Genomic DNA, 27,985 nt, shown 5'->3' with positions numbered 1-27,985 from the left:
GGTCTTCGTCATCAACGGCGTGATGCTTTCCGTCCAGTTTGTTATACTCACCCTGATTCCCGATGTCATCGAAGAAATCTGGCCTCTCCTCTTTGTCTGGGGGCTCGGCGTTGGTCTCCCCCTTGCATCCCTTATCGTCATGCTTAACATGCCACTTCGAGACCCTTTATTGGACAGTTCTGGTATCGGAAAACCGTTTACTGAACCCACGGCTTCTGTTCGTAGCCCCGAAGATATCATTACTTTGTGGCAATGGATGACCGTGTCTTGGATGGCGCCTTTGATTCGAATTGGCTACAAGCGGCAGCTGAACAACGAGGATGTCTGGTCTCTCGCATACGAGTTTCAACATGACCGGCTGCACAGGCTGTTCCGCGAGGTTCCTGGGACAGTTCTCGCACGGCTTCTAAAAGCCAACGGTCTGGATCTCGTTATTATTTGTTGTCTGGGAATATGCGAGACATGCCTCGACCTGGCGAGTCCGGTCTTGCTCAAGCAGTTGCTCGGCTCACTTACAGCAGCTCCCCCAAACTACCGAGCCGCCATTGCCTACGCCGGAATTACCCTCATTACTAGGCTGATCAAGACTCAATCTGGAGTATTCAGTCTTTGGTATTCCCGTCGGGCATATGAACGATGTCGAGGAGAAATGATTACTATGATTCATGAGAAAACACTCAAGCGGAAAGCCTTTACTTTCCCCAGCGGAAACACGTCCGTTCCATCTTCAGCCGAAGAGCAGCAAGAATCGCATCAAGAAGGCATTTCAACTGCAACAACATTAACTGATGACGAATCTGACAGTGATAATGACGGTGATAATAAGAGCTCCGGTCTTAGTGTAGTTGAAAGACTCAGACTCCTTCTGCGTCGCGGTTACAGAAAGTTCATCAGGTCGGAATCTAATGCAGAAACGCCCACAGAAAGCGCCTCGCCTGCATCAACAGGAAAAATCCTCAACCTAATGCGCAACGACGCCTATGAAGTTGCCCAACGATTTTGGGAAGCCGCAGGTCTTATTACAAAGCCCCTTAACTTCATCATCTCACTCGTGTTAATCTGGAACATCCTGGGCCCAGCGTCCCTATCGGGAATTCTCGTCTTAGTGACTGGCATGGCCTTCAACATGGGGCTCATGCGTATGTTGCTGCGCATTGAACAAGATCGCCGCGAGGTAACCGACACGAAGCTCCAACGGACAAGCCAGTTTGTCGAGGCCATTCGGCACCTACGATGGTACGCTTGGCAAAATGCCTGGCTGGAAAAGATCATGGAAAGTCGGCGTGATGAATTATCCAAACGGATTAAGGGCAATATCGTCATGAAGGCAATTTCCATAGTCAACTCTCTCGCGGCATATCTCTTCCCGGTTGCCGGTTTTTGGGCATTTGCCATCGTGTCCAAGAAGCCATTAACTGTGGACGTGGCATTCCCTGCACTCGACTTGTTCAGTACGTTGCAAGACAGTCTAAGGGAACTTCCTGACCTGATCACGGTCTTGTTAAATGCGAGAGTGGCAATGATGAGAATTGAGAAGTTCATGTTGGAGCCAGAGAAGGAAGATTTGGAGGAAAGCGGTGGCGAAGGAGAAGCTGGTGTCTGTCCCCTGGAAGAGCTCGAGGTTGTCCTCAAGGACGCTTCGTTCTCTTGGCCTGGTGCAGCGAAGAGGGTGTTGAGGAACGTTTCAGTAACTTGCCGTCCAGGTCTGACACTGGTATGCGGCAAGGTGGGCATCGGGAAGTCGGCATTGCTCCAGGCTGTTCTTGGCGAGATGGACCAGCACGGTGGCGAGAGGGTAGTGCCCCGGGAGATGATCGGGTACTGTGCCCAGAGCCCGTGGTTGGAGAGCATGAGCATTCGGGAGAACATCTTATTTTCATCCATCTACGACAAAACTCGATTCGAACAGGTACTGGATGCTTGTTGCCTCCGGGAAGAACTTGACAAGTTCCGTTGCAAGGATCTCACTCTTATTGGAGAGAATGGAGTTGGACTGTCGGGAGGTCAGCGAGCACGAGTAGCTTTAGCAAGAGCCATCTACAGCCGAGCACGGATCCTACTGCTCGATGATCCTATTGCTTCTTTGGACCATCAAACGGCCACCAGGATCATGAAAAACCTGTTTTCCGACAAAAACTGCCCCCTAACCGCTGGTCGGCTTGTCATCTTTGTCACTCACCGCATCGATATTGCTACCCCTTATGCAAACCAAGTCATTGAGATCCTGGATGACGGCCGGATCGAAACGTTTGACAGAACAGAGTTGGAAAGCAACGAGGAAGAGCTACAACACCTAGCTAGCCTGGTTCGCTCCGCCACCCAAGCAACCCTCTCAGCTCACGGATCACGCTCGGAAGAAGAAGAACCGGTCCCTGATAAGTTCATCGAGGACGAGCACCGCGTAAATGGCGGGGTCCTGGCATCAGTATATTGGCAATACGTCAAAGCTGGCCGCCTGCGATGGTGGGCAGTCGTAATCTTTTTCTTCACTCTCTTCAGGCTCGTCAGGTTGGCGTACTTCTGGTTTCTTAAAGAATGGGGTGAGAAATATGACGAAGAAACCGAAGCTCGTTACCGACTCACTCATCTCAGTTTCCAAGGAGATCTTCAGCGTCTTAATCCTGCTCGTCACGCGCTTCAAACTGCGAGCATCCCCAGTGCCGAGAAATGGCTGGATTTCATGCCTTCACCCGCCGCCGATGTGAAACCATGGTTGTTGGGATTTTTGCTCTTAAGCTTCGGGCAAGTCTTCACATTGGCCCTTTCTGACATCGCTCTCGTGGTCATTGTCTATCAAGCAGGCAAAAACCTTTTCCAGAGGGCCATGCATCGAGTTGCAAACGCTACTTTCAGATTCTATGATGTTACCCCTGTTGGACGGCTCATGAACAGACTGACATCAGACATGGGTACCGTGGACGGACAGATAGCAGGCCAACTCATGTCCGTGGCATGGTTTGCACTCGGATGGCTGTCGTCGATTGCGGTTATCGCTACTACTACTCCTCCCTTCCTCCTCATTAGCATGACCATGACCGCACTGTTCATCCTCATCTTCAATCGGTTTTTGCCCACATCTCAGTCTCTCCGTCGGCTTGAGACGGTGTCACTTTCGCCTCTCATGTCTAACTTCGGCACACTAGTTGAAGGACTGACCACAGTGCGTGCTTTCCATGCGGAGCATCACTTCCAAAATCGTGTGGTTGCGAATACGGATACGTTCCAGAAAATGGATCATATCTACTGGTGTCTTCAGGCTTGGCTCCAATACCGCTTCGACCTCCTCTCTGCACTCAGCACCTTCGCTCTGACACTCACAGCAATTCTCTCAGGCTTGTCAAGTGGCACTGTTGGTTTCGTACTCGCCTCTGCATCTAATTTTGTTCAGGCCACCCATAGCCTCTGTCGTCGTTACGGCGAGATGCAGATGCAATTTGTGAGTGTCGAACGATTAATCGAGCTTCTTGGCTTGGAGCAAGAACCTTGCGGAAACATCAAGCCACCAGCGTCTTGGCCATTGTACGGCGACGATATTATTTTTGACAAAGTCACTCTGCGATATGCCCCTGAACTGCCCCCCGTCCTGGAGAACGTCAGTTTTAGGATACCTGGTGGTGCGAATGTTGCTGTCACCGGCCGGACGGGCTCAGGCAAGAGCACCCTTGCTCTCAGTTTGCTTGGCATCCTTCATCCTGATCACCGGGGCGGTGGCAGCATTTGCATTGGTGGTGTCGACCTCGCCAACGTGGACAAGCAAGCGCTTCGCCGGAATATCACGTTTGTTGCGCAGGATCCGGTTCTCTTCCCCGGCACGCTACGGGATAACCTGGACCCGTTGGGTGAGCACAGCGATGAGGAGTGTGCGTTGGTCCTCAACAAAGTGCTCAATGCATCGGGACTGGCATCATCCAACTCAGATGGGAGTATCGAAAGGTTTTCACTCGACACCCGCGTGGATGGAGGTGGCAAGAACTTGTCTCAGGGCCAGAGGCAGCTGGTGGGACTGGGAAGAGCCATGCTGCGCAGAAGTCCCATTGTTATTATGGACGAGGCAACGGCCAGCATTGATGGGGAGACGGCGATGTATATCCATCGGCTGTTGAGGGAAGAGCTCAAGTACAGCACGGTCATCACAATTGCGCACAAAGCTGAGGCTGTTGCAGACGCGGATTTTGAGATTGTGCTGGATAGGGGACGGGTAATCAAGGCTTGTCCGAGAAGGACGGAAAGCCAAATCACTTCGGTAGCATGATTTTCGGTGGGTTGGGAAGGGAGGGTGCATTTAGGGCTGTATCTCTAGTGCTACGGACGATATAGCAGCTGGCCCACGACGAGTGTTTGCCCGCAGTTGAGTCGGGATAGATGCTATACCAAGCTCCGGCCCGGTCATTGTGGGATGGGTTCGATGATAGGATCGAGAAAAGGTGTACAAGAGACGTAGATTAGTTCCAGCGTTGGATCAATTGATGCCCTATCTTACCCAAGACTTTCGTTTTCTTAGACCCAAACATACCAGATCAACTCTATTCCTCGTCGGACCCGTTGGTGCTGCCACCACAATGGCCAATTCCTTAAAGAAACGATCTAGAACTTCCTGTGTTTCGCACGATGACGGTAGGACGACTCTAAGTTCCTCAGCAAGACTACGCTACTCTTTCCAGATTATGGGACCTAGCCCCGTCTCTTTTGCCGGGAGGGTACGAGTGTACATATTGTTTGCAAACACCGCGCCCGGTGGCTAGAAAGCATCTCCTGAAAAAAAAGACAATGTTTCTCTCAGAACTCTCAGCTTCTTCTTACGAGGCTACTCCTCGCTCACCCATTACCATTATCATGACAGCAACAAAAGGGACCTGGGAAGTTCTCATCGGGGAATCTGACACACCAGCTTTCCACAGAGGCAACAGTATCCTCCCACGATGCTCTGGAGCCTGCCGGATAGGTGAAGACGCGACAAAATGATGGATGAATTTGCGCTCTAGAGCACAACAGTTATTGGATCATGGAGGCTACAGATCAACGTCGTATGCGTGTTCGTCGCAGAAGGAGTAGATCTCGCGCTCGGGGATGGGACTCGACCCCAGGCGTGCTTGCTTCTCGATGTCGAAGAGCCAGGAAGACATAATTGTAAATGTGATCAGGTCAAAGCTTTGTATTTTGCTTACGATATGAATGCATCAGACTTTAGTGAGAAAGATAATCAGGAGTTTAGATACATCATACAGCTCGTTATCGTTAGGAGCCCTCTTGGTGCGTTCCACAAATAAGTACAACCCTCGTCTATAGGCTCAACGTGGTGTGCTCCTACATTTCGCAAATCACCATGAAACAATTTACAAGGTTGCATTCGATCACCAGTTGTTTCTGTGGATAGCTCTGGTGATACTTTGGGGAATGAAGAGAGGACACTATTTCTCCTGTTTTTTAACTGGGGTATAATTGGCTGATCTAACTGCAAGATACGTCCTACGTAGCAGTCTACGTAACCCCAGGAAGTGTCCAACTCATGGGTCTCTATTAGTACGATATTGATGCCTTCAGTATACCACCGCAAACCAGCTCACCGGCTGCATATGCGATTCCTGTTGCCCATTCAGATGTATGTTTCTTGGATTGGGACGCCAGCAATTGCTCTCATCAGGTTAAATCGCAACAAGAGCTAACGTTCACATGGCCAGGCGCATTTGCGATGGCAACTTACGGGAACTTAGCCAGATAAACGAAGCACAGATTTCATGTATGCATCAAATGGATTGAACTGACGCACAAAAGCTTAGTGTTGAGAAGAACATGGAGCCTGACTCTTGTCTTGCAAACATTACGAGCAGCATCTTGGCCCAAGGTATTCGCTAATTGGTCGATGAAGACATATATGGCACACCTATCTTCCTGTTTTACTTTTTTTTCACACGAAGATGGTTTATATCTCCCTTCCTGGGCTCACTTTTATGCTTCTGTATGGAGTAAGTTCCAAAATATTGTCAACCATGATTGACTCAGCTACACCTATCCCAGGTAAGCACCAGATACACATAAGGAGCCTGACTGAGCCCTAGTGTCTCTCTGTATGTGACTTTCATCGCCTACCACCTGAGTACCCAACCCCCACTCTTATAGTGGTATTGGCAGTGGGTGCTTATCTATGGGGATGCTTGCTGGGACTCCAACGAGCCAATCATTAACAAACAGAGAGGCTGTGATGAGAGCTGGGTGCATTACACTACCTACTTGTACGGTGCGCGGGGTGTATAGGCCTGCAGGCGTGGCTCAAGTAAACATACATGGTCTGTCTTGTCATCTGTGGTGTACCTACTTCAAACAGCAAGCTGAGCGATTCTGGTGGACTCTCCCTGACGACAGGTTTGACGGTTTACAAGAGCATTCACATTAAGTTCATTGCCGTCACCAGATACCAAAGAGAGTGACTGTTTGGCACGAAAACCGAGGCGGTTTGCCGATCACTCAGGGACAGAACACATCGTTCCTGCACTCGTGTCATGCGCACCGTGGAACCACTGCAGAACCAAGGAAAGCCACTGCCAGCCGCTCACTTAGTCCGCTGATGATTATGGGCAGCCACGGACAATCACTGGCCACGAGTACTCGGCGACCCACGCATCACCTGCTTGCCAAGCTTTCTTGTCGTGATGTTGGAGAACCCACTCAGAGACCCCATCGCCTATTGTGCTGGGCTGTTGGTGACGCAGCGGGCGAGGCCATTTGTGGAGATGTGATTCGATCCGGGGGCTCCACACTCTCTTCGGACCTCGAGGCCCCATTCCACGAGCCCGGGCAGTGCAGCAGCAAATCATGTCTCGCCGGCTGGGCAATGAAGCTTCGTGTTCGACTTGCTGAGTGTGGCCATCCATCAATACGCCTATCCCACCATTCAAGGACCTAGTTATCATCAGTGGCTCCAGCAAGGCACTAAAGGCAAGCAAGGCAGGGAAATTTAGCTCTTTGGCCGCCAGCGGCTGGATCGTACTCAACAGTGTTTCGTAGGTGGCTGCCAACAACTCCAACAGCAATTATACCTACCAATTCAGAACGTCATAGGCTTAAAAGTTTAATTTAGTTATATCACAGCGTAGGTAGCACCCGCAAGACAGGTTACCAGCACCCCAGTATTCGTGGGCGCCGAGAACCCGCAGTTCTTGTGTGTCACGATGTCCTGCAGAGGGTCAAAATTCTTCGCTCGGTCCGGCTTCTGCCGTTTCTTCACGGGTTACGCCACGACCACTCCGTAAGTACCTGTACATTATTCAAGGCTAATGCTGTAAGCGTACTTGTAGGTAAGAGCAAGCAGGTTAGTGCGCGTAAATCGCAATTTAAACCTCCATCTTTCGAAGACGCTGCCATTATCCAACCGAAGAGATTCGCCCTAATTTGTATACTGGAATAGTGCACTGCGCAGGCCATGAGGGTGACAAGATTATCAAGATTATACTGGGCGTCTGTAGCCTTCTGGGGATCCGGAAGCATGTTATGTTTTCCATGTAGACGGAGTATTGGCTAATGTACCTTATACTGATGTACAGATGCGGTCATGCTGGCGAGCAACACATTACTCATCTCAAGCCTGACCGCCTGCCCTCGGGTTTGTCTTCCTTGGCCTCCGTATTGGGCATGGTGCACACTAGTGCCCTGCGAGAACCCCGGCCTAAGCTCTGCCCGGGGTGAGGAATCAATAATATCGTTCCACCTCTGCGCCAATCCTTCGAGAACTTCGGACTGCATGGGATAAAAAGCTTTGTTGCTCGCTGTCTCCTTGAGTCCCAGCCTTCTCTCACCTTACGGCACAGGGTTTTCCCAAGGCAAAGCGTCTATCGTTTCGCCCTATAACATTCTGCCTTTGCAGTTGCCCCTCGCTCGTTGGCCTTTTCCTACGCTCGCTATAACTCCATTTCCCAGTTAATACTCAAAACCATCACCGTAGCAAAAATGCGCGCTGCTCTTTTGTCTTTGGGCGCCCTTGCCCTACCTCTTGTCGCCGCTACTGAGGTTGATGTTTGCGTATGACACATCACACATGTCCTCTCTTTGCTTGAATGTTAGATGTTAACATGGCTACTAACCGTCATGATAGGATGCGGAGACCAACCTGTGCCTCAGCGGCCTGCTCGAACGCGATGACCCCGCTTGGTTGTGCGAGGAGGTGACTCCCGAGAATGTTATCGGCCAGGAGATGGTGCCGTCCTGTGCTACCGCTCAGGATGTTGTTTCGGCCTGCGAATGTATCCTTTACGATTCCGACTTCTGTGAGGAGGAGCCGGAGCCCACTACTACTGCCGGCGGCAGCGACCCGGAACCCACGACCACCGACGACACTGAGGAGCCCCCCGCAACCACCGTCACCGTTGGCCCCACCGGCGGCTCCGGCCCGGAGACCACTGCTCCCCCAGAGACCACCATGTGGACCACTAGCACCATTACCACGACCCGCACTTACACCATCACCTCCTGCCCGCCCGAGATCACTCGTTGCCCCGGTGGTGGCGTTCCGATCGTGACTTCAGAGGTCATCATCACCACGACCGTTTGCCCCGTCACTGATGGTCCTGAGCCGACCTTTGTCCCGCCCCCGGCCCAGCCGTCGTATGGCAATCATACCCTGCCCTCCATCGAGCCTAGCAAGCAACCCGAGAACCCTGCTGTCCCGCCTGCCGAGACTGGGTCTGCTGGTCCCCAAGTCCCGCCGCCTGCTGAGACCAAGAGCTTCGGCACCATCACTGTCCCGACTGCCAAGCCCCCGACGCCCACCGGCGCCATCCCCGAGCCCCCGATCGTCACTGCCGGTGCTGGCCGCGTCGTCGCTGGCTTCTCTGTTGCCATCGCTGTTGCTGGTGTCTTCGCCGCTCTGTTCTAAGCGGTTGATGCGATGAATGAGTTCTAATTTAGGAAGTGGAGAGGGTTCCTGTATGATGCGGTGTTTTTAATCGTAATATTTAGTTGGTGATAATTTATGGCCCGCATTTTTGGTTTTCAACGTGTGCCCCGTTTCACCATTTTCCTGGTCAGCGCACCTCTGCCAGAGCGTTCCGTTCTCTTTGCCTTTGTTTTCCCACGGTCGTCCCGTCCCGTGAGCGCTGGTTCGCCAGCCTCTATTAGGCATCATATGCTGTCAGCACTGTCCCTACGGAGGATTAGGGACATTCATGAATGGCCAATTAGCCTCGAGCACACCACTGTATCGGTTACGTTTCGCGGAGCGGGTGTTACGCGGAGAGCTCTGAGGATCATACACTAAACGGCTTACTCTCCAGCCACATCAACGCCTCCTTCTAGCACCTGTGCACCTGCGGGAAGATTGGGGACAGGTCCGCAGACAAGCTGCATGGACATTGTGTTACCTTATCTTAGAATTTAGAACCCGTCAACAATTGATTTAAGTGTGATAGCAAACATTAACTACCCGACTTTTTAACTTACTTTTCCATGCACCCTAAAGTTGCTGATGGAGACACTTGTCGACCTTTGAGGAGGGGAAACCTGCACATCGCGGCCTTTACGATGACTGGGGATCCCTCCAGCCTGACCGCCCAGCTCGGGGGCTCTCGTCATCAAGGCCCTCGGGGTCCTGACGGTCGTAGCTCGCTTCTTCCGCTGCCTGCATCAGAGCCGGATGCTCGTCCGGAGATGTTGTAAACAAACTGGAGCCGTAATGTCAACCTAGTCGTCGTACTCCCAACATCGAGTGATCTAACAAAGGGAAGAGAAAATGATGCCGCATTCTTACCTCTCGGCTACCTCGAAGTCGTAGGCAAGAAGATAATGGCCAAGCTTTCAAGTGACATCCGTCCTCTCGGCCCATCTTATCTTGTCCTAAGCAAGCACCCTCAGCTGGCAGATCAGGGCTTTATAGTCCTTGATTCATGGCTTTTCATCTCCCCCAATCCTTCACTTTTAACACTGATATTGTTGCCCAGTTCACGTAGAGCCGGACAGGTCTCCCAAAGAGCATCAATCTTAAAGCTGAGTTCAGGCCCCTTACACATTAAGGGGATATTGTAACGCTTGAGGGCGCCGAATGGAAGTGATCAGGATCAATCTTCAACCCTAGCTTCTCGATAAGAACCATATATTTCTCACTCCGGCTTTCCTTGAGGAGATCGGTGTCTTCATTGACAGGCTGAGAGAGCTGCAGCCAAGTCAAACGAGATTATCCAGCTTAAGGATTACACCACTCTTATCACAATGGACGTCATCTGGACGTGCCGTCCTGTAAGTTCCTATCCCGCAGGCCCGAGAACCCGGTGTCGGGGAAGAATAATATAACTGGTCATGTCCAGGGGAGCACGAATGCATTGCCATACAGCCCTTAGACCTGTGCAGGATGCTCTGTCCAAACAGATCTGGTGGTTATGCCTAGAAAATCCCTCAGAACAGTTGGCAAAGCTCCTCAAACCCGTTGCGTCCGCCGCTGATGTGGTGGAGGAGCCGGATCATTCGCGAGTATTTTCTTCCCATCGTCGAGGAGGTCGTTGCGCAGGCGGCTGATAAAGTCAATTCCAGTGAAGGTCCTGATGTCAAAACCGCCCTCTTCCTGGCCACAAAGGGATATGTTGCCGCAGAGCGTGAGGAACTCGCAAACACCAGGTTCAGCTTCCGTCTCGACAAAGATTTCATCTCCAAAATCATCCCTCATTTCACGATATTCATCCTCGTCGGCCACGGCACCACAGCCGCAACGCTCGGCTTCATCTACTACCTACTGAGAATCAACCCCTCAAAACTGTCTGCGCTATGGGCCGAGTATGATGCAGTTCTTGGGCCAGACCCCAACCGCGCCGCATCCCTCATTGCCGCAAATCCCACGGTATTCAACTCCTTGCCGTGCACAGCCGCAGTCATCAAAAGTGAGTCTTCGCATGTTCCCGCCTGCCGCAACAGTCCGCAGGGGGCAGCCGGGCTTCGACCTCATCGACCCGGCCGATTTCACAAAGCGCTACCCGACCGACGGCTTCGAGGTCCATGGAGATATGTGGTCAGCACGCCACTTTGAGCATATATTCCCGCGTGCAGCAGAGCTCCTACCTAAGAGGTTTTTGCCCCCCGAGAGCGACCCGCTGCACGTGCGGAAGAAAGCGTTCCGGCCTTTCTCGACGGGTCTAAGGTCATGCATCCGACAGGAACTTGGCACGATGAAGATTAGGATGATCCTGGCGATACTGTAAGGGAATTCGACTTTAAGGTTGCGCATGACAGGGAGCTTCTAATGGTCCGGGGGCAGGGGACGTACCAGGTTGGCCATGTTGTTAGATATCCAAAGGATAGACTGCCGATTCGACTAAAGTTCAGAGGAACATCAAAGGAAGGCAGCTAGGTTAGGTCTCTGAGGACGCATCCTTGCTCAGCGATGGGTTGATTGATTGTTCGATGCAGGATCACTGGGGGTCTTGCACAGGGTGGCTGGAAAGGTTGGTGATGTGGGTTGGAAACTGGAACTCTTTGTCTAGATCATGTCAGACTGTATATTTTTTTTCTCCTTTGGGGCACTGATTTGCTGAAGCTCATCAAGAATAGTGCTTATCATGATGACTACGTGGTGACTCTGGAAGAGGGCATAATACTGATCGATTGATAAAGAGAGCAGAAGGGTGCAGTCGTGCCTCAGGTCATTAGTCGTTATAATCGGAAAGCGTTGAAAGGAAGAACACGAAGATCAAAGAGCATAAGATTATTTCTAATGATGAACATCTAGCAATGAATGAGCTTTTGACCTGTTTATTTGTGATAGAGAAGCTTTGAGTGAGGTTGAGGCTTTGAAACTGTCGACAGGAGCTATGGAAGTAGAAGGTTGAGGAAGTAGCCAATCAGGGTTAGGGTAGATACCCCAATACCTTTGAATGCAGTCACGTGAAGCATGGGCCCAAGCGTCAAACTACACGGTAAGGGGTCGTGCGGGACCCCTTTTTCCTGGCCCCTGACCTGGGAGCTTGGAGTCCATATGGCGACAAAATGAAAGAATGAAGGGGGCTGATAAAATTCGCCATCGCTGAGGCTGTGCCCACTAATGGTTGGCACAACAGCATGCTGTCAATATCGGCCTCCCTCGCGAATGCTGCATTCGAACTCGTTGAACACGCTGAACACGAGGGCTGCCGTTTGAGCCTTGGCTCTGGGATGCCATTTCCCTGCGAAAGCGCTACGCTTCTTGCAACCATCCACTACAAACAGCTGGTTGTCTGGTTCATCTGGTTGCCCCCTGTCGGCCATTCCGTCAATTTCGCTGACGAGTGGTCGAGCTTGATCCAGGTTCCTGACCTGATCTCTTCTTGGAAAGGCTCATGATTCCGTCTTAATTTACCCCCCTTAAGCACTTTTCGCAACTTCCAGAAGCCACCCAGCCTGGCAACCTGCATTTCCCTCCTCCTGGTTAAAGCAGCCCACTTCTAAATTTATACCGTTTTGCGTGGTCCTGCCATGCCTCATATGGTCTGTGTACATTCGGATCCCCTACCTACCTGACACGTCCAAGAAACAGAGAGCGCTCGTTGCACCCACTCGTGCTTCATCCACAGAATCAGGTCTCGTCTCGTAGCAGAAGCGCTGTGCCAGAAAGGCAGTCGGGGTTCATTGCTTAACAACAATGTGTGGTTGCGGAAACTCGTGATCCTCTGGACTGTTTTGACTCTGGAGTCCAGGCTTCTGATTGTCTGGAACACAGCATCTACTTGGAACCTTGGCTGCTGTGCGGTTTTGTGGTAGCCCCACACAGCCTCAGTGGCCCACCACAGCGGTTTCGAAGGCCCCCCCAGCGAGACAAGGGAGACATTCCGGTGGGCCCGATCCCGCCCACCTCTCTCAGCCCTGGGTTGCCGCATGCGGAGGGTCCCTGTCTCAGCAGACCCAGCAAGCCAACCAGCGACCAGCAACCAGCCCGCCCAATCCGCCGCCTCCCAACTGGCAACAAGTGACTAGTGACCACCTACTCCGTGCTGCGTGTTGCGGTACTTGCCCATCCTCTCCTAAGTCCAACTCACACCTTCACACCTGCAAGGCAAAATAACATTCGAACCCGCGCTGTTGTCTGCACCGCGGCAGAAGATAACACAAGCAGCAACGGAAGCATCGTGCGCTTTCATCTTTGCTGCACGTCCATCTTCTATCCCCATCTGCATTCTCAGCTCCCCATCCCACAATCTGCCATCCTTTCCTCGCGCTACTCGGCAACATTCGACAAGTGGCACTCCCAACCAAACCCCCGATTAACCAACCGACTAGCCGACCTTCCCTCAATCGATTACACCCTTCCATCTGACAGATAGCAAGATGTCGTGGAAACTCACTCAAAGTATGTCGAGAGCTTTCTCCGCTCATCCTTATGGCATCAAAGTCGGTACTTGTGCTGTGCCTTGATGCCGCTTGCCGCTCCGCCACTCCCTTCTTTGTGGCGCTCGAAATGCTGACGACATCTGCTTCTTCCAGAACTCAAGCAGACCCATCTGGGGCCTCTGAAGGATACCTTCTCGCGATCTCCATCGACCTCCACGATCACAGATAAGGACCTCAAGGCCCAGGAATCCATCTCCGGGACAGCCACGCCTACCAACGACAGTGCGAGCAGTATGTGTTGCATCCCCTAACAGCCAACAACCTGCCTCCATTGGCTCATTATCCTCTTCACATACTGACTGCTTGTTTCTGTACAGCTACCGCAGAAACCCAAAACGAACAGCCTGTCAAGGCCCCCAAGCCTGGTATCCTCGTCGTCACTCTCCATGAAGGACAAGGATTCTCGCTTCCTGAGCAACATCGGAACGTATTCAACTCAACCCATACCGGCAGCTCGCTGTCTACAGGAAATGCCCTCGCTGCGGCTGGCTCAGTTAGGCCCTCGACGTCGTCCCGAGGCTCTGGCTTCCTATCCGGCCGCCCCCAGACATCGGGCGGCTTCAGCGGCATCCCCACAAACCATGGCCGCGTCTCTACCAAGTATTTGCCCTATGCGCTGATCGACTTCGACAAGAACCAGGTCTTTGTCAACTCGGTCGAGGGGAACCCCGAGAACCCCCTTTGGGCTGGTTCTAATACCCAGTACAAGTTTGACGTTTCACGAGCGGCTGAGTTGGTGGTTCACCTTTACATCCGGAATCCCAATGCCCCTCCGGGCTCGGGTCGTAGCCAGGACATTTTCATCGGCCTTGTTCGCATCAACCCGAGGTTCGAGGAGAGACAGCCCTTCGTCGAGGACCCCAAGATGAGCAAAAAGGAACGGGAAAAGGCTGCAGCTGAGCATGCAGCCCGCGAGCGTGCTTCGGGCTTCTGTGGTGTTGATTGGGTTGACGTGCAGTATGGCACCGGCAAGCTCAAGATTGGCGTCGAATACGTTGAGAACAAGGGCGACAAGCTCAAGATCGAGGACTTCGAGCTTCTCAAGGTTGTTGGCAAGGGCAGTTTTGGCAAGGTGATGCAGGTACGCAAGAAGGACACCAACCGGATCTATGCGCTCAAGACGATCCGGAAAGCCCACATCATCTCGCGCTCCGAGGTCGCCCACACTCTGGCAGAGCGCTCAGTTCTTGCCCAGATCAACAACCCTTTCATCGTTCCCCTCAAGTTTACCTTCCAGAGTCCCGAGAAGCTCTACTTCGTTCTTGCTTTTGTCAACGGCGGCGAGCTGTTCCATCATCTGCAGCGGGAACAGCGTTTCGATGTCAACCGCAGTCGTTTCTACACGGCTGAGCTGCTGTGCGCCCTCGAGTGCTTGCACGGCTTCAACGTCATCTACCGCGATCTCAAGCCAGAAAATATCCTGCTCGACTATCAAGGTCACATTGCCCTCTGCGACTTCGGCCTTTGCAAGCTTGACATGAAGGACGAGGACCGCACCAACACCTTCTGCGGTACACCCGAGTACCTTGCCCCTGAGCTGCTGCTGGGCAACGGCTATAACAAGACCGTGGACTGGTGGACTCTGGGCATCCTCTTGTACGAGATGCTTACAGGTCTTCCTCCCTTCTATGATGAGAATACCAACGAGATGTACCGCAAGATTCTCAGCGAGCCGCTGCACTTCCCCGGCCCAGACATCGTGCCGCCGGCCGCTAGAGATCTCCTGACTAAGTTGCTCGATCGCGATCCACGCAAGCGCCTGGGTGCCAATGGATCGGGTGAGATTAAGGCGCATCCCTTCTTCCACGCCATAGATTGGCGTAAGCTTCTGCAGCGCAAGTACGAGCCTGCATTCAAGCCGAATGTGGTAAGCAGCTACCTCTCATTCTTGCCTAACAGGATGTTCTCTAACGTTGTGATCCTCTCTCATTCTAGGTGGATGCCCTTGACACCGACAACTTTGACGTGGAGTTCACGTCGGAGCCACCCCAGGATTCTTATGTCGAGGGCCCAGTGTTGTCCGAGACCATGCAGAACCAGTTTGCCGGCTTTACATACAACCGCCCGGTTGCTGGCCTCGGCGATGCTGGTGGTAGCATAAAGGACCCTTCCTTCGTGGGCAGCATCCAAGGCAGATAAAGGGAGATCAGAGAACTCGTCTCCCTCATGTCGGAGTACTCGATCTTGGATTCTATTTGATGCTTTGACTGGACCAGAGCAAGCATTTACAGCCCTGTTTCATCGCCTCTCGTCGTGACATGACTCAAGTTGCTAGCGACTCAAGTGGCAGGAAACGAGTCTATTAGGGAATAGGGTGATGGGCTTTCATGGATGGAACTTGGCTGAGACACAGACAGAGCGACGCAAGCGCCGGGCCGGGCGTATGGGTAGCCTAGGCTTGTTTCTTTTGTGGGCATGAGACGAGTGGGTGGGTGGGCTGGAGAAAGTTGAGGGGAAGAAAGGGGATGATGGTGCTGGGGGAAAGGGGGGTTGACCTATATTTTTCATGCTGCGTTTGGTCACTGGGGCATGGCTAACTTGGTTCATTGGGATTGCTTGACTGTGTTGGTATTTGACTATGGTTCTTTTTTTTTTTTCGTCGCTACCAATTACACGTCAATAGCCGATGGCTTTTGAGTTTTTGATCATGATGGGGGTTGTGCCTTGGGTCTCCTTCTGCAGGTGCTTACCAATCCAAAAGGATCTTGGGTCAACATCATCCTACGCAATACATAGGGTCAGCCGCCCAATCCCTCAGTGGGCAGGGTATCCCACAAACAGTTCATCCGAAGTCGGGTTGCGTGGCGGATTCCCTGTCTGTCGCCTGTTGCTGCGCCAGGGATGGAGACCAGGGCAGCGATTTGATGCTGTGAGCTGAATTTATCCTGTCGAAGAACCGACAGGCGCACCCCCGCGCTAGCGACGCTGAGGCTCTTGTTGGGCCGGCCTGCTGAATTGGCTAAATCCGCGGATGTGGAGCGGCAAACTTTAGCATGGTGGTGACGACTACCCAATGGTGACAGGAAAGGATTGAGGGACTTCCTAGCTGACCATCCATGCTTTCTTTCTAAAGTCTGGCAGCCCAGGCGTGGGGTGGGGCTCTGTTGAATGCCGATGTACCAGATGACGTGCAGTGCTGATGGGACGTAATGGCCGCCGCTGCCGGGTCTCAGAGCAGGATACGTGCCAACGTGGTGCCTTTAGAATATTTATGGAAAACTATGAAATGTCTTTTCTTCCTCTTCAACAGCATCTCTGTCATCCATTGAGCAGTGAAACCGCAGCTCTGGTCAGTACCACCTTTTTTTTGGTTGTGTTTTGGCGGCGTTTTGAAACCGACGGGCCTGCGCCCCTCATGCTCCGGGCTGTTTGTGCCTGAGGGGAGGGGTGGACCAGGGAGCAAGAAAGGGGGGGAAGGGTCAGCTTCCATCGCGAATACCCGCAACCAGTGCGGGGCACTCTCGCAGGCCTGGGCAACTAACACAGATATCAAGCACCCCACCTCCCCTGCTCTGTCGTGCTCCCGATTCCTGATCTTGACATGATTTTTGAGTCGCCGCAAGTCCTGACAGCTTCCTTTCAGTAAGAGGCCGAGATCTTCGTTCGAATTCTATCTCGCTCGCCCCCCCCAGCACAAACCGCCAGGAAAACATCAAAACTCCAGGTCAAGGCTCATCATGGCCCCCACTAACACCCTCCCCGCCTGGGCTGAGCTCCAAGCTCACCATGAGATTGTCGGCAAAGCCTTCGTGCTCAAAGAGGCCTTCAAGGCCGATCCCGAGCGCTTCCAGAAGTTCTCTACGACCGTCAAGCTTCCTGCCGACATCTCTACCGAGCCCAATGGCACCGAGATTCTCTTCGACTTCAGCAAGAACCTGGTGACGGAGGAGACCCTGGACCTCCTCATCAAGCTGGCCGAGCAGGCTGGCCTTGAGAAGAAGCGCGATGCCATGTTTGCTGGTGAAAAGATCAACTTCACCGAGAACCGCGCCGTCTATCATGCCGCGCTGCGCAATGTCACCAACCAGGAGATGAAGGTCGACGGCGTCGACGTCATGAACACGAAGGGTGGTGTGAATGACGTCCTCGAACACATGCGTGTCTTCTCCGACCAGGTCCGCAGCGGCGAGTGGACGGGTTACACCGGGAAGAAGTTGACCAACATCATCAATGTCGGCATTGGCGGCTCTGACCTGTGAGTTGCTGACTTTTCCAAGACAAGTCGAGTCACTGTTAGTATGCTCCTTGCTGACGTTAGCACAAACAGTGGGCCTGTCATGGTCACTGAGGCCCTCCGGCACTACGGCGCCAAGGACATGACTCTGCACTTCGTGTCCAACATTGACGGCACCCACATCGCCGAGGCCCTCGCCAACTCGGACCCCGAGACCACTCTGTTCCTGATAGCCTCCAAGACCTTTACGACTGCTGAGACAACCACCAATGCCAACACGGCCAAGCAGTGGTTCCTTGAGAAGACTGGCGGCAAGGGCGATATCTCGAAGCACTTTGTCGCCCTGTCTACCAACGAAGAGGAGGTTGTTAAGTTCGGTATTGACCCAGCCAACATGTTCGGCTTTGAGAACTGGGTTGGCGGTCGCTACTCCGTCTGGAGCGCCATTGGCTTGAGCGTTGCTCTGTATGTCGGCTTCGATAATTTCTACAAATTTCTAGCCGGCGCCCACGCCATGGATCAGCACTTCCGAACAGCCCCTCTGCGCCAGAACGTCCCTGTCCTTGGTGGCCTGCTCAGCGTCTGGTACACCAACTTTTTCAACGCCCAAACTCATTTGGTTGCCCCATTCGACCAGTACCTGCACCGCTTCCCTGCCTACCTGCAGCAGCTGTCCATGGAGTCTAACGGCAAGACCATCACCTCGGACGGCACACCGGCCAAGTACCAGACCGGCGCCGTGCTGTTCGGTGAGCCGTGCACCAACGCCCAGCACTCCTTCTTCCAGCTGGTCCATCAGGGTACCAAGCTCATCCCGGCAGACTTTATCCTCGCGGCCAAGTCGCACAACCCAGTTTCGAACAACCTCCACCAGAAGATGCTGGCGTCGAACTACCTTGCCCAAGCTGAGGCCCTCATGGTGGGCAAGACAGCCGACGAGGTGCGCGCTGAGGGCAACGTGCCCGAGTCTCTCGTCCCCCACAAGGTCTTCCTGGGCAACCGGCCGACGACCAGCATCCTGGTGGGCGGTGCTATTGGCCCGGCAGAGTTGGGCGCTCTGATTGTCTACTACGAGCACCTGACCTTCACGGAGGGTGCTGTCTGGGACATCAACAGCTTCGACCAATGGGGTGTCGAGCTCGGTAAGGTCCTAGCCAAGAAGATCCTCAAGGAGCTGGACGAGGAGGGCAATAATGGCGAGGCCCACGACGCCTCGACCGGTGGCCTGTTGGCTGCGTTCAAGAAGTACGCGAACCTCTCATAGAATGTGGAGGAGAGGGTTTGTTTGTTTGTGGGGGAGATGTGAGTGTACTTAGAGGCTGCAAAAAAATAGCTGGCTTGCTTAGGAAGAGTGTCATATCATATGAAACCCTTGGGCTTGTTTTTGGGTTAGTATCCGTTAGAATACCAATAATATACGAGAAGAGATGGAACATTATCACTGTATGTTCCTACCTAACTCTTGTGCCGTAATTTGCGCTGAACACCCTGTGGTTGCCAACGGCTACTCGAGACTCCCCTTACCTGAGACAGCCGTCGTTTACGTTGGCCTAGAACAACGCGCAAGCAATGGAATTTGAAACCTCCTGGAAGAAAAAATCGTTTCCATTCCTCGTACTCAAGTCAGAAAGATGCAGACTCATGAGTCAATTTGGAAATCATGCTTAACACTCAACCGCATAGTTATTTTTGTTGCCGTACCGCACTGCCTCTCTGGCACCTTCTTTTTTCCATATCACCCATTTGGCAAGCAGACAATCAAGGCGAACCATGAACGAGTAAAAAGCAAGCTAAGGTAAGGAGGAGAGAGAGAAAAAAATACCAGATCAACAAAAAAATGCGTCATCTCTGTTTTTCTCATTTTCCACGTGATTGGATTGTCAGTTCAAGTTGCGATAGGTAAAAAGCAGAGCGGTAAATCATCCATCATCCACCACCAATGCATGCATGCCTGCCTGCCATCCACCCAACCCAACCCAACCCAATCAACCCAATCAACCAACCAGAGAGCCAGACCAAGCCAGACCATCCGACCGCCCACTGAAACTCGAGAGAAGACGAAAAAAAACAAGACCATGAGAAACCCTGTTACTAACACACAAGCTCACGAGAGGGAAAGATGATAGCTTTCGTAAGAGGGAAAGATCAGGAAAAATCGAGGAGAATAAGGTGGAGTCAGAAGTGCACGAACGAGGTTTGGGGAGCGAGAGAGAAAGCTCATCGCATCTCTGTTCCTTTCGCCTAAAAGGGATCATGGTCATTCCTCGTATCTTGGCGTCTTTTTTATTTTTTGCAGACGGCGAAGGAAAAAGATGTGGCAGCATCCTCATCCCGGTGAGAGAGAGGGGGGGGGAGAAAAGGGATTATTGTTAGGTTAGGTTAGGTCAGTTAAACTGCCCGGTCTCATCCGTTTTGTTTTGCTTTCCCTTCCCGATTATCAAGTCATCCCATTTTCGTCATGTAACTCCTCGATTCCCGTTTCCCATGAGGCACAAAAGCACTGCAGACCAAAGAGAATTGCAATGGAGAGGAGAGTCATCATGCTTTCCTCACTTAATGGTAATTGTTACCCCAGCCGCGAGGAGGGTTCCCATAGTAGCTCCCTGCGAAGCCTTGGCCACCGTAGGCGCCATAGCTGTTCTGATGACCTTGAGCACTGCTAGCACCCATGCCAAAAGCGCCGGCACCGGTCTGGGCCCCATGCAGACCATGACCCTGCTGCAGATGTCCCGGATAACCACCATAGCCACCCATACCACCAAGAGCGGTCTGCTGAGCAGACTGAGGCGGAGGGAGACCAGTCTGCGACGGACCATTATTCGCTGCAGAGCCAGGACGAGCAGCAGCGCCCATGGAGGGGCTAGGGCCGCTAGCAGTCTTAGACTCACCAAAGGGCTTCAAATCGTCAGTAACAGAGGTCGTAGCGGCGGGCTGAGAGCCGGGGGCATTGAATGACTGAGTGCCTTGGGACTGATAGCCTGCGCCGCTACGGCCATAGGTGTCATGAACGCCAAAGCCAGTGCCGAGGCCTTGCTGGCCCGTCTGAGAACCGGCACGGCCGTAGTCACCCAAACCAGCGTCACGATGGAGGCCGGACTGACCGAAAGCCCCGGCAGGAGAAGAGTAAGCATGAGGACCCTGAGGAGAGATGCCGTACTGGCTGGGCTGGTAGCCCAGGCCACCCTTTCCATAGGGGCCATACTGGTTGTAACCACCCTGGTAGTTCATGTAGGCCGAGTAGTAAGGGTTCGTGTAATAAGGATGGCTGTAAGGGTAGTCATGGGGCTGTTGCTGAGCATGCGACTGGGCCTGAGCAGTGGGTGCAGCCTGAGCCTGGCTACTGGCCGCGACAGGATTGGCGGCGCCACCAATTTGCGCGTCGGTGCCTGCACCGGCGCCAAAGCGCGACGGCTGCTGGGTCCCGCTCTGAGGATACTGGCTGAGGTTGTCGGCCTGAGGGGCGGTGTAGCCGCCGAACGAACGCTGAGCTTGCGAGGACAGAGCATCCTGGCCTTGCATGCCCTGCTGCGAGAAGGCTTGATTATAGTAGTTGTACCGGTTCTGGTGGTCAGCTGTGTAGTATGAGGAGAAGTCCGCGGGAGCAGAGCTGAAAGGCCCAACGGGCTGTTGTTGAGCCTGAGGCTGAGCCGCTTGTCCTTGGCCTTGGAAGCCACCTTCGAAGTGAGTCTGGGGACCTGACGAGACGGGCTGCTGCTGCTGTTGTTGTTGACCAAACGGCTCGAACGGCTTGGCTGCAGGGAACGTAGACTCCTGAGAAGTCGGCTGACCAAAGCGACCGAATTGTTGATTGTTCTGGACCGCAGGCGGTTGTGCGGGGGCTGTAATCATAAAGGAGTTAGCTTGTTCAGCAGAACTAGGTTCGAATGGATTGAGGCCGAACAAACCCTGCGGAGCGGTGGAGGGAACAGGAGCTGCCGGGGCAGCGGCAGGAGTAGAAGCTAGACGGGTATCAGCAAAGCACGTGAGATGTCAAGGGAACACAGTGGGACATACTAGCAGGTGCAGTAGGCTTCTGAGCGGGGAAGGATTCGGAGACGGAAGTCGTTTGCGCCGGGGGGAGAGAAGCCCGAGGCTGGGACACAGGAGAATCCTGAGGAGGCTGAGGACGAGTCTCAGGCTCTTCGCGATCGCCATCGATATCATCGTCGACAGGGCCATTGAGGCTGAAGGCACCAAACTGAACTGCAGCGCGGTCAACGGCATCGCGGATAGCAGGCATGCGGACTGCCTCGAGCTGATCAAGCATACGCCGAGCATGAGAGCCGGTCCGGCCGGCTGGCTTGGCGGGAGCAGTCGAGCGAGCAGCCTGATGCTGCTGTTGAGAGGCCGAGATTGGGGTAGCCGTTGCGCTGGGGGCCTGGGCATTGGGATCCCAGGAGTCAGCTGCTTCGCTGGCGGCAGTCTCGGTCGGAGGGGGATGAGAGTCATCGGCAATCTTATCGAGGTTCTTCTCGGTGAGCTGATCCTTCGAGGGCGGCAGAGCCACTTCGGGAACAGCAGGAGTCAGAATGGCCGGGACGGCAGGAATAATAGGAACAGCGGGAACAATGGGCTCAACGGCCGGTGCAGGAGCAGGTTCCTTAGCCGGCTCCTTCGCTGGCTCTTTCGTCTCCTCCTCGACCGGCTCCGGGGCCGGTTCGGGGGCAGCAGGCTCCTCTTCGGCAGCAGAGGCCTTTTCTTCCTCAGCGGGTGCGGCTGGCTCAGCCGGGGGCAAAGGCTCAACGACGGGTTCCGGCGCAGGCGGCTTAACCGGGGGTTCTTTAGGCTTAGGCGCGGGCTTCGGAGCAGTCGCTTGTCTCAGCATACTGGCCCAAGTCTTCACAGGCTCGACGGCAGGTTTGGAAGCAGGAGTTGGTGTGGCGGGGGTAGTAGTCGAAGGGGTGGCATTCTCGGCTGCTGTCGATTCGCGCGAAGCAGCAGGCTCTTCGGCCGGCTTTGCATTCCATTCTGAGGACTCCTCGGTTGGGACAGAGAGCGGCTGGCTCTCCTTATTGCGAGCGCCATTCGTGGTCGCGTGGGACGGCTTGCCACGGGCGCCGCCGCGACCGCGACCACGACCGCTGTCAACAGGGCGACCACCGCGGCCATGTCTGGAGGCATTCGCCGAGGCAGCATCATTCGCGGTTGTTGCGTCTGACTTATTCTTGGGACGTGAACGGTCTTTCTTGGGCTTCGAGACTTCGCCCCACTGTGAGATGGATCCTACGCCACGTCAGTAACTTGCATTGACGCCGCGGGGAGGGAACTGATCGTCTCACGGGGAGACGGGGTCGGGAACATGGACAGCCGAACAGAGGATGTGGAGAGAATCGGGGACTCGATGACACGAAGGACTGCAGCTGGGGAACGCAGCTGGCAGGGCCAGCGTAGATGGATGTCAATGTCGGGGAAAGGTGTTGCGGTCTTACCTTCAAGGATGCGAGTGCTCGCCAAGTTCTCGTCGCCGTCGGTCTCCTGCAGAGCAAATAGGATGTCGACCTCAGACCAATCGGGAAACAATTCTTTGATGCCAGCGACCTTGCTGCCGTAGAGCTTCTTCAGCCGGCCAATCTCTCCCTCGTCTTCGAGGGTGGGCAGAGACGAAGATTCTGTGTCGTGTTTGGAGTCGCCGTTCGTGGCGGGCCGAGCACCGGAGCGGCCGCTTCCCCGGGATGCAAAACCACCTCTACCGCCGCGGCCAGAGCCTCTGCCGCGCGGAGCGGCTGGTCTGGACTGTACCTCAGACATTTCTGAGATAGTAAGATGTGTAAATGGAGAAGAATGAAAAGAATCCGGCGATCGGGATCGCGCTGTCGGTTGTGCGAGTCGAGGCACGCCGAGGAATGGTCTGTGGTCTGCGGGTAGGCAGTGAGAATTTGGGAAATGGGAAAGGGAAAATCAATGCCGCAAGTGTCGCTGCGAGACGAAAAAAAGAACTACAAAGAAAGTTTTTCTTCGCAGGCAGGTAGAAATCGTGGAGCGATCCGTGGGATGGATCGAGCCGGGTGAGGTGCTTGGATTTGGGGGAAGGAGGAGCAGTTGCAGCCTGAGAGGGTGGAATTGTGGAAAGAACGGCGAGGCACGGACGGAGGCGTTCAGTTTTTGCCCGTTGCGCCCAGCACTGCTTGGAGCCCGCTACATCCAAAAGTTACTGGCCTGCTAAATTTGCGCGTAGAGGTACTTGCATAGCGGGGCCGCGCTAACAGCTGGACCCCAGAGCCAGTGTCTGACACGCGGCCCTGCTTTGCAACACAGCGCGCTGGACGTGGGACAATGGAACGCTCCAGCCTCGAGCTGCCCTGGGCCTCTGGAGGGCCATTCTGGCCAACTACGGCACAGCAGGTGGGCCTGGGCCACCGCAAGCCCGTGGCCCGCCGACCCGCATCGACCAGTCAACCCTCTTTGACCCCGCGACATGCGTCACGCAACTCTGCGTTTTGAGCGTAGCCCGCATGTCAAGATGTACGTAGATGGAGGGGGCTGGCAGACCGCAAAGCGCATGCCAAAAACAGGGAGCACTGAGAGGAGTTTAAAAACGGCTCGCAGCCCAGTCTACAGTACTAGGCAACCTACGACAGTTCGACAGTTGTATAGATGGCATGCAATCCTTTTGAAATGCTAAAAAAGCCCTGGCAATGAGGGGCTCAGCGAACTAAGCAGCATGTCCGTTGCCCAGATTGGGTCAGCCAGTTCCCACTGTGGCAGCGTAGGGGTAGGTATCGCCACTGTGTAAACTGACGCAGGCAGCTGTTTCGCTCGCGGATCAGCGACCGACAGGGCCTGTCGACAGGACAAACACAAAAGAAACAGTGGATGCATGCCAGGCCTTGAGTCCGCTCTCAGCTTTTTTTGCAGTCCTGCTGGCCGCTGGGACGGCTGAGTGCCCGTTGTGAAACCTGATATCACATGACTGTAGTTCCGTTCTTCTCCATAATACACACTGTCGGACCGTTTGGGTGTCTGGGACCCGCAGGACCGGGTGGGCTGACGGAGCTCCACCATTGGTCGATTTAGTTCAGCTTCCATACCATGTACCGATGACCCTCTCTTTGCCAGAGCTGGCACACGACCGACCAAATATCGCAACCGCACGACTGAGCAGCGAGTCCGTAACTGCAAGCTCAGTTTTCCCGTCTTGATCAATTCCCATCGGTACCCGACAACTACGGCAAACCCTGATGGGCGCTGCTCCCGATTGACGTCTAACATGCACGGCTCCAAAGCGCTGGGCGCCCTCAAAGCGCTGTTCCCCCCCCTCCGCCAGCCGCTTCCTATGAGCAAGCAAGAGTCTCAGCGCCTGCTCGATCTCCTAAAAGAGTCTTTCCGCAACACTCTCGACTATGAGCTCGGCCTCCTGCCGGGGTCGCGGTCACAGCCTGGTCCCCTGAAGATGCCCGCCTTGTCCTATCTCCCTGGCCACACCTCCTCTCTTCGATCTAGCCACAACGATGACGGTTCTTCTCGCCCCAAGGGGTCCATCCATGCCACTGACCAGCACCTGCATGACATTCTTACCAGTCCGTTTTTCAACCCCTCCCAAATCTCTTCGACATCCACAGGCCCTGCTACGAATCCATGGGACACACACAAGGTTCTTTTCGAGAAGGCTGTTAGTCGTGGCTTGATGACTTTGGACAGAGCACACGGTTTCCTGCTAGTTGTCAGGGGTGCAGTGAAGCAATCTTCCTTCATTTCTCTGTCTGAGGGCCTGAAGACCACAGGCGCTGGCACGCTGGTTCTGCGGTGGTTGCGGGATTCGGGGCAGCTCCGTACTCTGTCCTTTCTTCAAAACCGCAGGTTTACTGTGACCCTTGTCCAATTCCTTGTAGCTGAAGGCAAAGACAATGTTGTGTTGGAATGGCTACGTCGTTCAACTGAACCTTCCGTTGCAGAGTTGCAAGGGTTTGAAGCTTCCACTGGTTGTCATACCAGCGTTCTCCTCAACGCTCTTGTGGGCTCCAAGTTTGGTCAAGTGGAGCTGGAGGGTGCGTACGATGTCTTCCTCAAAGCGGAAGACATGTTGAAGCATGAAGGCTCGTGGAATAAAGAGGTTGGAGGAAAGGCTTGGATTACCCTTGCTCAAGAAACGACCATGAATTCTTGGAAGCACTCTCTCCCTCCTGTCCAACTCTTCGAGCCCTTCGTCGCTGCAGGCGACGAATTAAGACCGCCAACCACACTGAGAGCCCATATCGACCTTTACCATCCTACTAAGCCCTCCTCAGACCTAGCCATGTCACTGCTCTCAGATGAGAAAAACTGGATCCCGCGCGTCAAGGCTCCCAGCAGCGTTGATCAGTTCATGCGGCGCATTGTCTGGCTTGGCATCGACACTGTACAACATCTGATGAAGGTCGATCGGATGGGTGAAGCAACACAGCTCCTAACCCTTCTGAACAAATACTATAACTGGTGTGCTAACCCGCATGGTCAGTTAGCCGGCGCCTGACAGGTCGCCAGAGATTTTGCCTATAGGACCTTGGACCTTTCCGATCTTAAATATCTAAGGCAGTATTCTGGTTTCCGTTTTCATTAACCATCTGATCTCCACGTCAGCGCAAAAGCGTCTCTTCGAGCAGGGAGTGGGCAGGGAAGCCGAAAGGCCGATGCATTAGGGAACGCTTCGAAATATTTCCTGGGACCTATCAGCCCCTCAGTGCCACTATATGATTTGCCTGGATGCTATACCTTGGCAAACTCAAGTATTTTGGGGACATGGTGCGGAATACGCAACGACCAGTTGTACATTTTGTGAAATATGTACACACCGCAGGCCAATTGGTCATGGATAGACCACATGGCTGCATGATTCACATTTACCTCTCGCGCAACGTTTCCTATGTATATATACCCTATGCAAATGCAAGCTTAATACATTTATGTTATTTGCGGTACCATCCAGTGTGTTACCCATTCCAATCAATCCAGTCCCAACTAAGCCTCTAGGTTGGCTTGTTGTTTCTGGTTCTGGTTGGCCTTCATGCCGCCCGTATTCTACTCCCTTGCTTGTTGACCTTTCAAGTCTACATACGTAATTGCATAGCCAACAAGCACACTCGAATCGCAAATGGTTCAGTCTCTCCTTGGATATTCAAGCCATCATTGACCAACGCCTGATAGACCTAAGGACGACTTTGGTCAGCCTGGTTTACCAGGCTCTCGTATGGCCTTTTTGTGGTGCCATATCAAACTGGCAGTAAAAAATCAACATCGAAGTTTCGAATGTGACTGAGCTTTGTTCCAAGGAGACACCCATGGCTGAGATTAATCTGATGGGTAATACCAAGCATACAGATGCTTGTTACATCTAGAGAACACTCATTTGTTCACAGCTTTCTGTTCTGTCTACACACGCTGTCCCTTGCTGACAAGCCAGAGCCAGCCTAAAATACCCCAACAATTTGGTCAGTGTCCTGTCTTCCTTTCGTATTCCACGTCTACTTCGTGCCCGATGTAGATCTCCCTCCTCTTAGATAAACTGCTGACTATGACTCGATGCCGTGTTAGCATTTTGAGTTTCCACACCCACGGCATCGGCAAGATAACAATAGCAAGGTCAATGGCCAGACTACTGCTCGGTGCCGCGAACATAGTGTAAGTGATATCGCGGCAGTACCGTCCCGGAACAGGCCTCCACATTTGCGAACTCGGCTGACAGTTTGTTTGAAAAATGACCAGGAAGATTAGGGTAAACATAATGCAGATGAGCATGACAAAATAGACATAATTCCTGAGTCTTGGAATGTCGAAAAGTCGTCTGTGCATCCATGGAACCGACATCTTCAACGCAGCGGTCCCGAGTGTCCCAGTGACTGCCGTCGCTAAAAGAGCTTGGTGTTAGAGTCCTAGCTCATGGACGCTGGTATCGATGGCATGCTTGCCCACACCGCTAGCAAAGATGGCCCAACTGACAACACCCGCAAGGGAAAATGTGCACCCCTGTCACAAAAAATAAAGTTTGTCAGTTTGGTATCACCTTGATGTATGCCCAGTATCTCAGCACATACATAGGCAAAGGTAACGAGAGCATCGTCAGCATAGAGTCCTCTCCATACTAGCCAGGTTGCTACAGCATGCGCTGCAAGGAAAATGGTGGAAAGAACGGTGAATACAACAATCAATGCAAAGAGGCTAGTGCCTCTCGGAGCGATGTTGGTTATGGTTGGGAGGGAAACTCCCAACCAAAAATTGGTCTGTTTAGGACTGCAATGATTCGATGTAGTAGATATTCTGACAAAAGCAGATTCTCATTAAGACGGAGGGGGAGAAGACGCAGGCTATTTGTTAGATAGAGGCAGGATGATAAGTCCAAGAGGAAATGGCGATCGGATATCTCCAGATTTAATCTAACCCAGAGGCTGCTGACTGTTTGTGATCGCGAACACTTATTAATGAAGACACTAAAGTGATAACGCCACCCAGGGATATGTGAAGCTTAGATTTTTGAGTGAACAAGTCTGCCATGGACTAAAGAAC

At 53.3% G+C, this 27,985-nt stretch overlaps 7 protein-coding genes across 7 annotated transcripts; 6 read left to right on the top strand and 1 right to left on the bottom strand.

Moving 5' to 3' along the window:
- Positions 1-22: 22 nt before the first annotated feature.
- CTHT_0035160 (ATPase-like protein) lies at positions 23-4,252 on the top strand (the record flags this gene model as incomplete). Its single annotated transcript, XM_006693884.1, has 1 exon — positions 23-4,252. One exon carries the CDS (start codon positions 23-25, stop codon positions 4,250-4,252), a length of 4,230 nt encoding a protein of 1,409 aa, XP_006693947.1.
- Positions 4,253-7,941: 3,689 nt separating this feature from the next.
- Positions 7,942-8,866, top strand: CTHT_0035150 (uncharacterized protein; the record flags this gene model as incomplete). The annotated part of the gene is made up of 2 exons (XM_006693883.1): positions 7,942-8,013; positions 8,087-8,866. The coding sequence occupies 2 exons, from the start codon at positions 7,942-7,944 to the stop codon at positions 8,864-8,866; spliced, it is 852 nt and encodes a 283-aa protein (XP_006693946.1).
- A 1,328-nt stretch (positions 8,867-10,194) lies between these two features.
- On the top strand, positions 10,195-11,174 carry CTHT_0035140 (uncharacterized protein; the record flags this gene model as incomplete). The annotated part of the gene is made up of 3 exons (XM_006693882.1): positions 10,195-10,221; positions 10,382-10,833; positions 10,898-11,174. The coding sequence occupies 3 exons, from the start codon at positions 10,195-10,197 to the stop codon at positions 11,172-11,174; spliced, it is 756 nt and encodes a 251-aa protein (XP_006693945.1).
- A 2,098-nt stretch (positions 11,175-13,272) lies between these two features.
- Positions 13,273-15,474, top strand: CTHT_0035130 (serine/threonine protein kinase-like protein; the record flags this gene model as incomplete). Its single annotated transcript, XM_006693881.1, has 4 exons — positions 13,273-13,294; positions 13,429-13,566; positions 13,653-15,202; positions 15,271-15,474. The coding sequence occupies 4 exons, from the start codon at positions 13,273-13,275 to the stop codon at positions 15,472-15,474; spliced, it is 1,914 nt and encodes a 637-aa protein (XP_006693944.1).
- Positions 15,475-17,012: 1,538 nt separating this feature from the next.
- On the top strand, positions 17,013-18,773 carry CTHT_0035120 (glucose-6-phosphate isomerase-like protein; the record flags this gene model as incomplete). The annotated part of the gene is made up of 2 exons (XM_006693880.1): positions 17,013-17,530; positions 17,603-18,773. The coding sequence occupies 2 exons, from the start codon at positions 17,013-17,015 to the stop codon at positions 18,771-18,773; spliced, it is 1,689 nt and encodes a 562-aa protein (XP_006693943.1).
- Positions 18,774-20,062: 1,289 nt separating this feature from the next.
- On the bottom strand, positions 20,063-23,257 carry CTHT_0035110 (uncharacterized protein; the record flags this gene model as incomplete). Its single annotated transcript, XM_006693879.1, has 4 exons — positions 20,063-21,348; positions 21,415-21,468; positions 21,524-22,732; positions 22,939-23,257. The coding sequence occupies 4 exons, from the start codon at positions 23,255-23,257 to the stop codon at positions 20,063-20,065; spliced, it is 2,868 nt and encodes a 955-aa protein (XP_006693942.1).
- A 1,459-nt stretch (positions 23,258-24,716) lies between these two features.
- On the top strand, positions 24,717-25,958 carry CTHT_0035100 (uncharacterized protein; the record flags this gene model as incomplete). Its single annotated transcript, XM_006693878.1, has 1 exon — positions 24,717-25,958. The coding sequence occupies one exon, from the start codon at positions 24,717-24,719 to the stop codon at positions 25,956-25,958; it is 1,242 nt and encodes a 413-aa protein (XP_006693941.1).
- Positions 25,959-27,985: the final 2,027 nt, after the last annotated feature.

The sequence above is a fragment of the Thermochaetoides thermophila genome, assembly GCF_000221225.1.
Source record: "Thermochaetoides thermophila DSM 1495 unplaced genomic scaffold scf7180000011816, whole genome shotgun sequence".
Taxonomy (NCBI): domain Eukaryota; kingdom Fungi; phylum Ascomycota; class Sordariomycetes; order Sordariales; family Chaetomiaceae; genus Thermochaetoides; species Thermochaetoides thermophila.
Note: the sequence above shows the minus strand (reverse complement) of the source record. Positions and strands in the feature narration are given on the sequence as shown.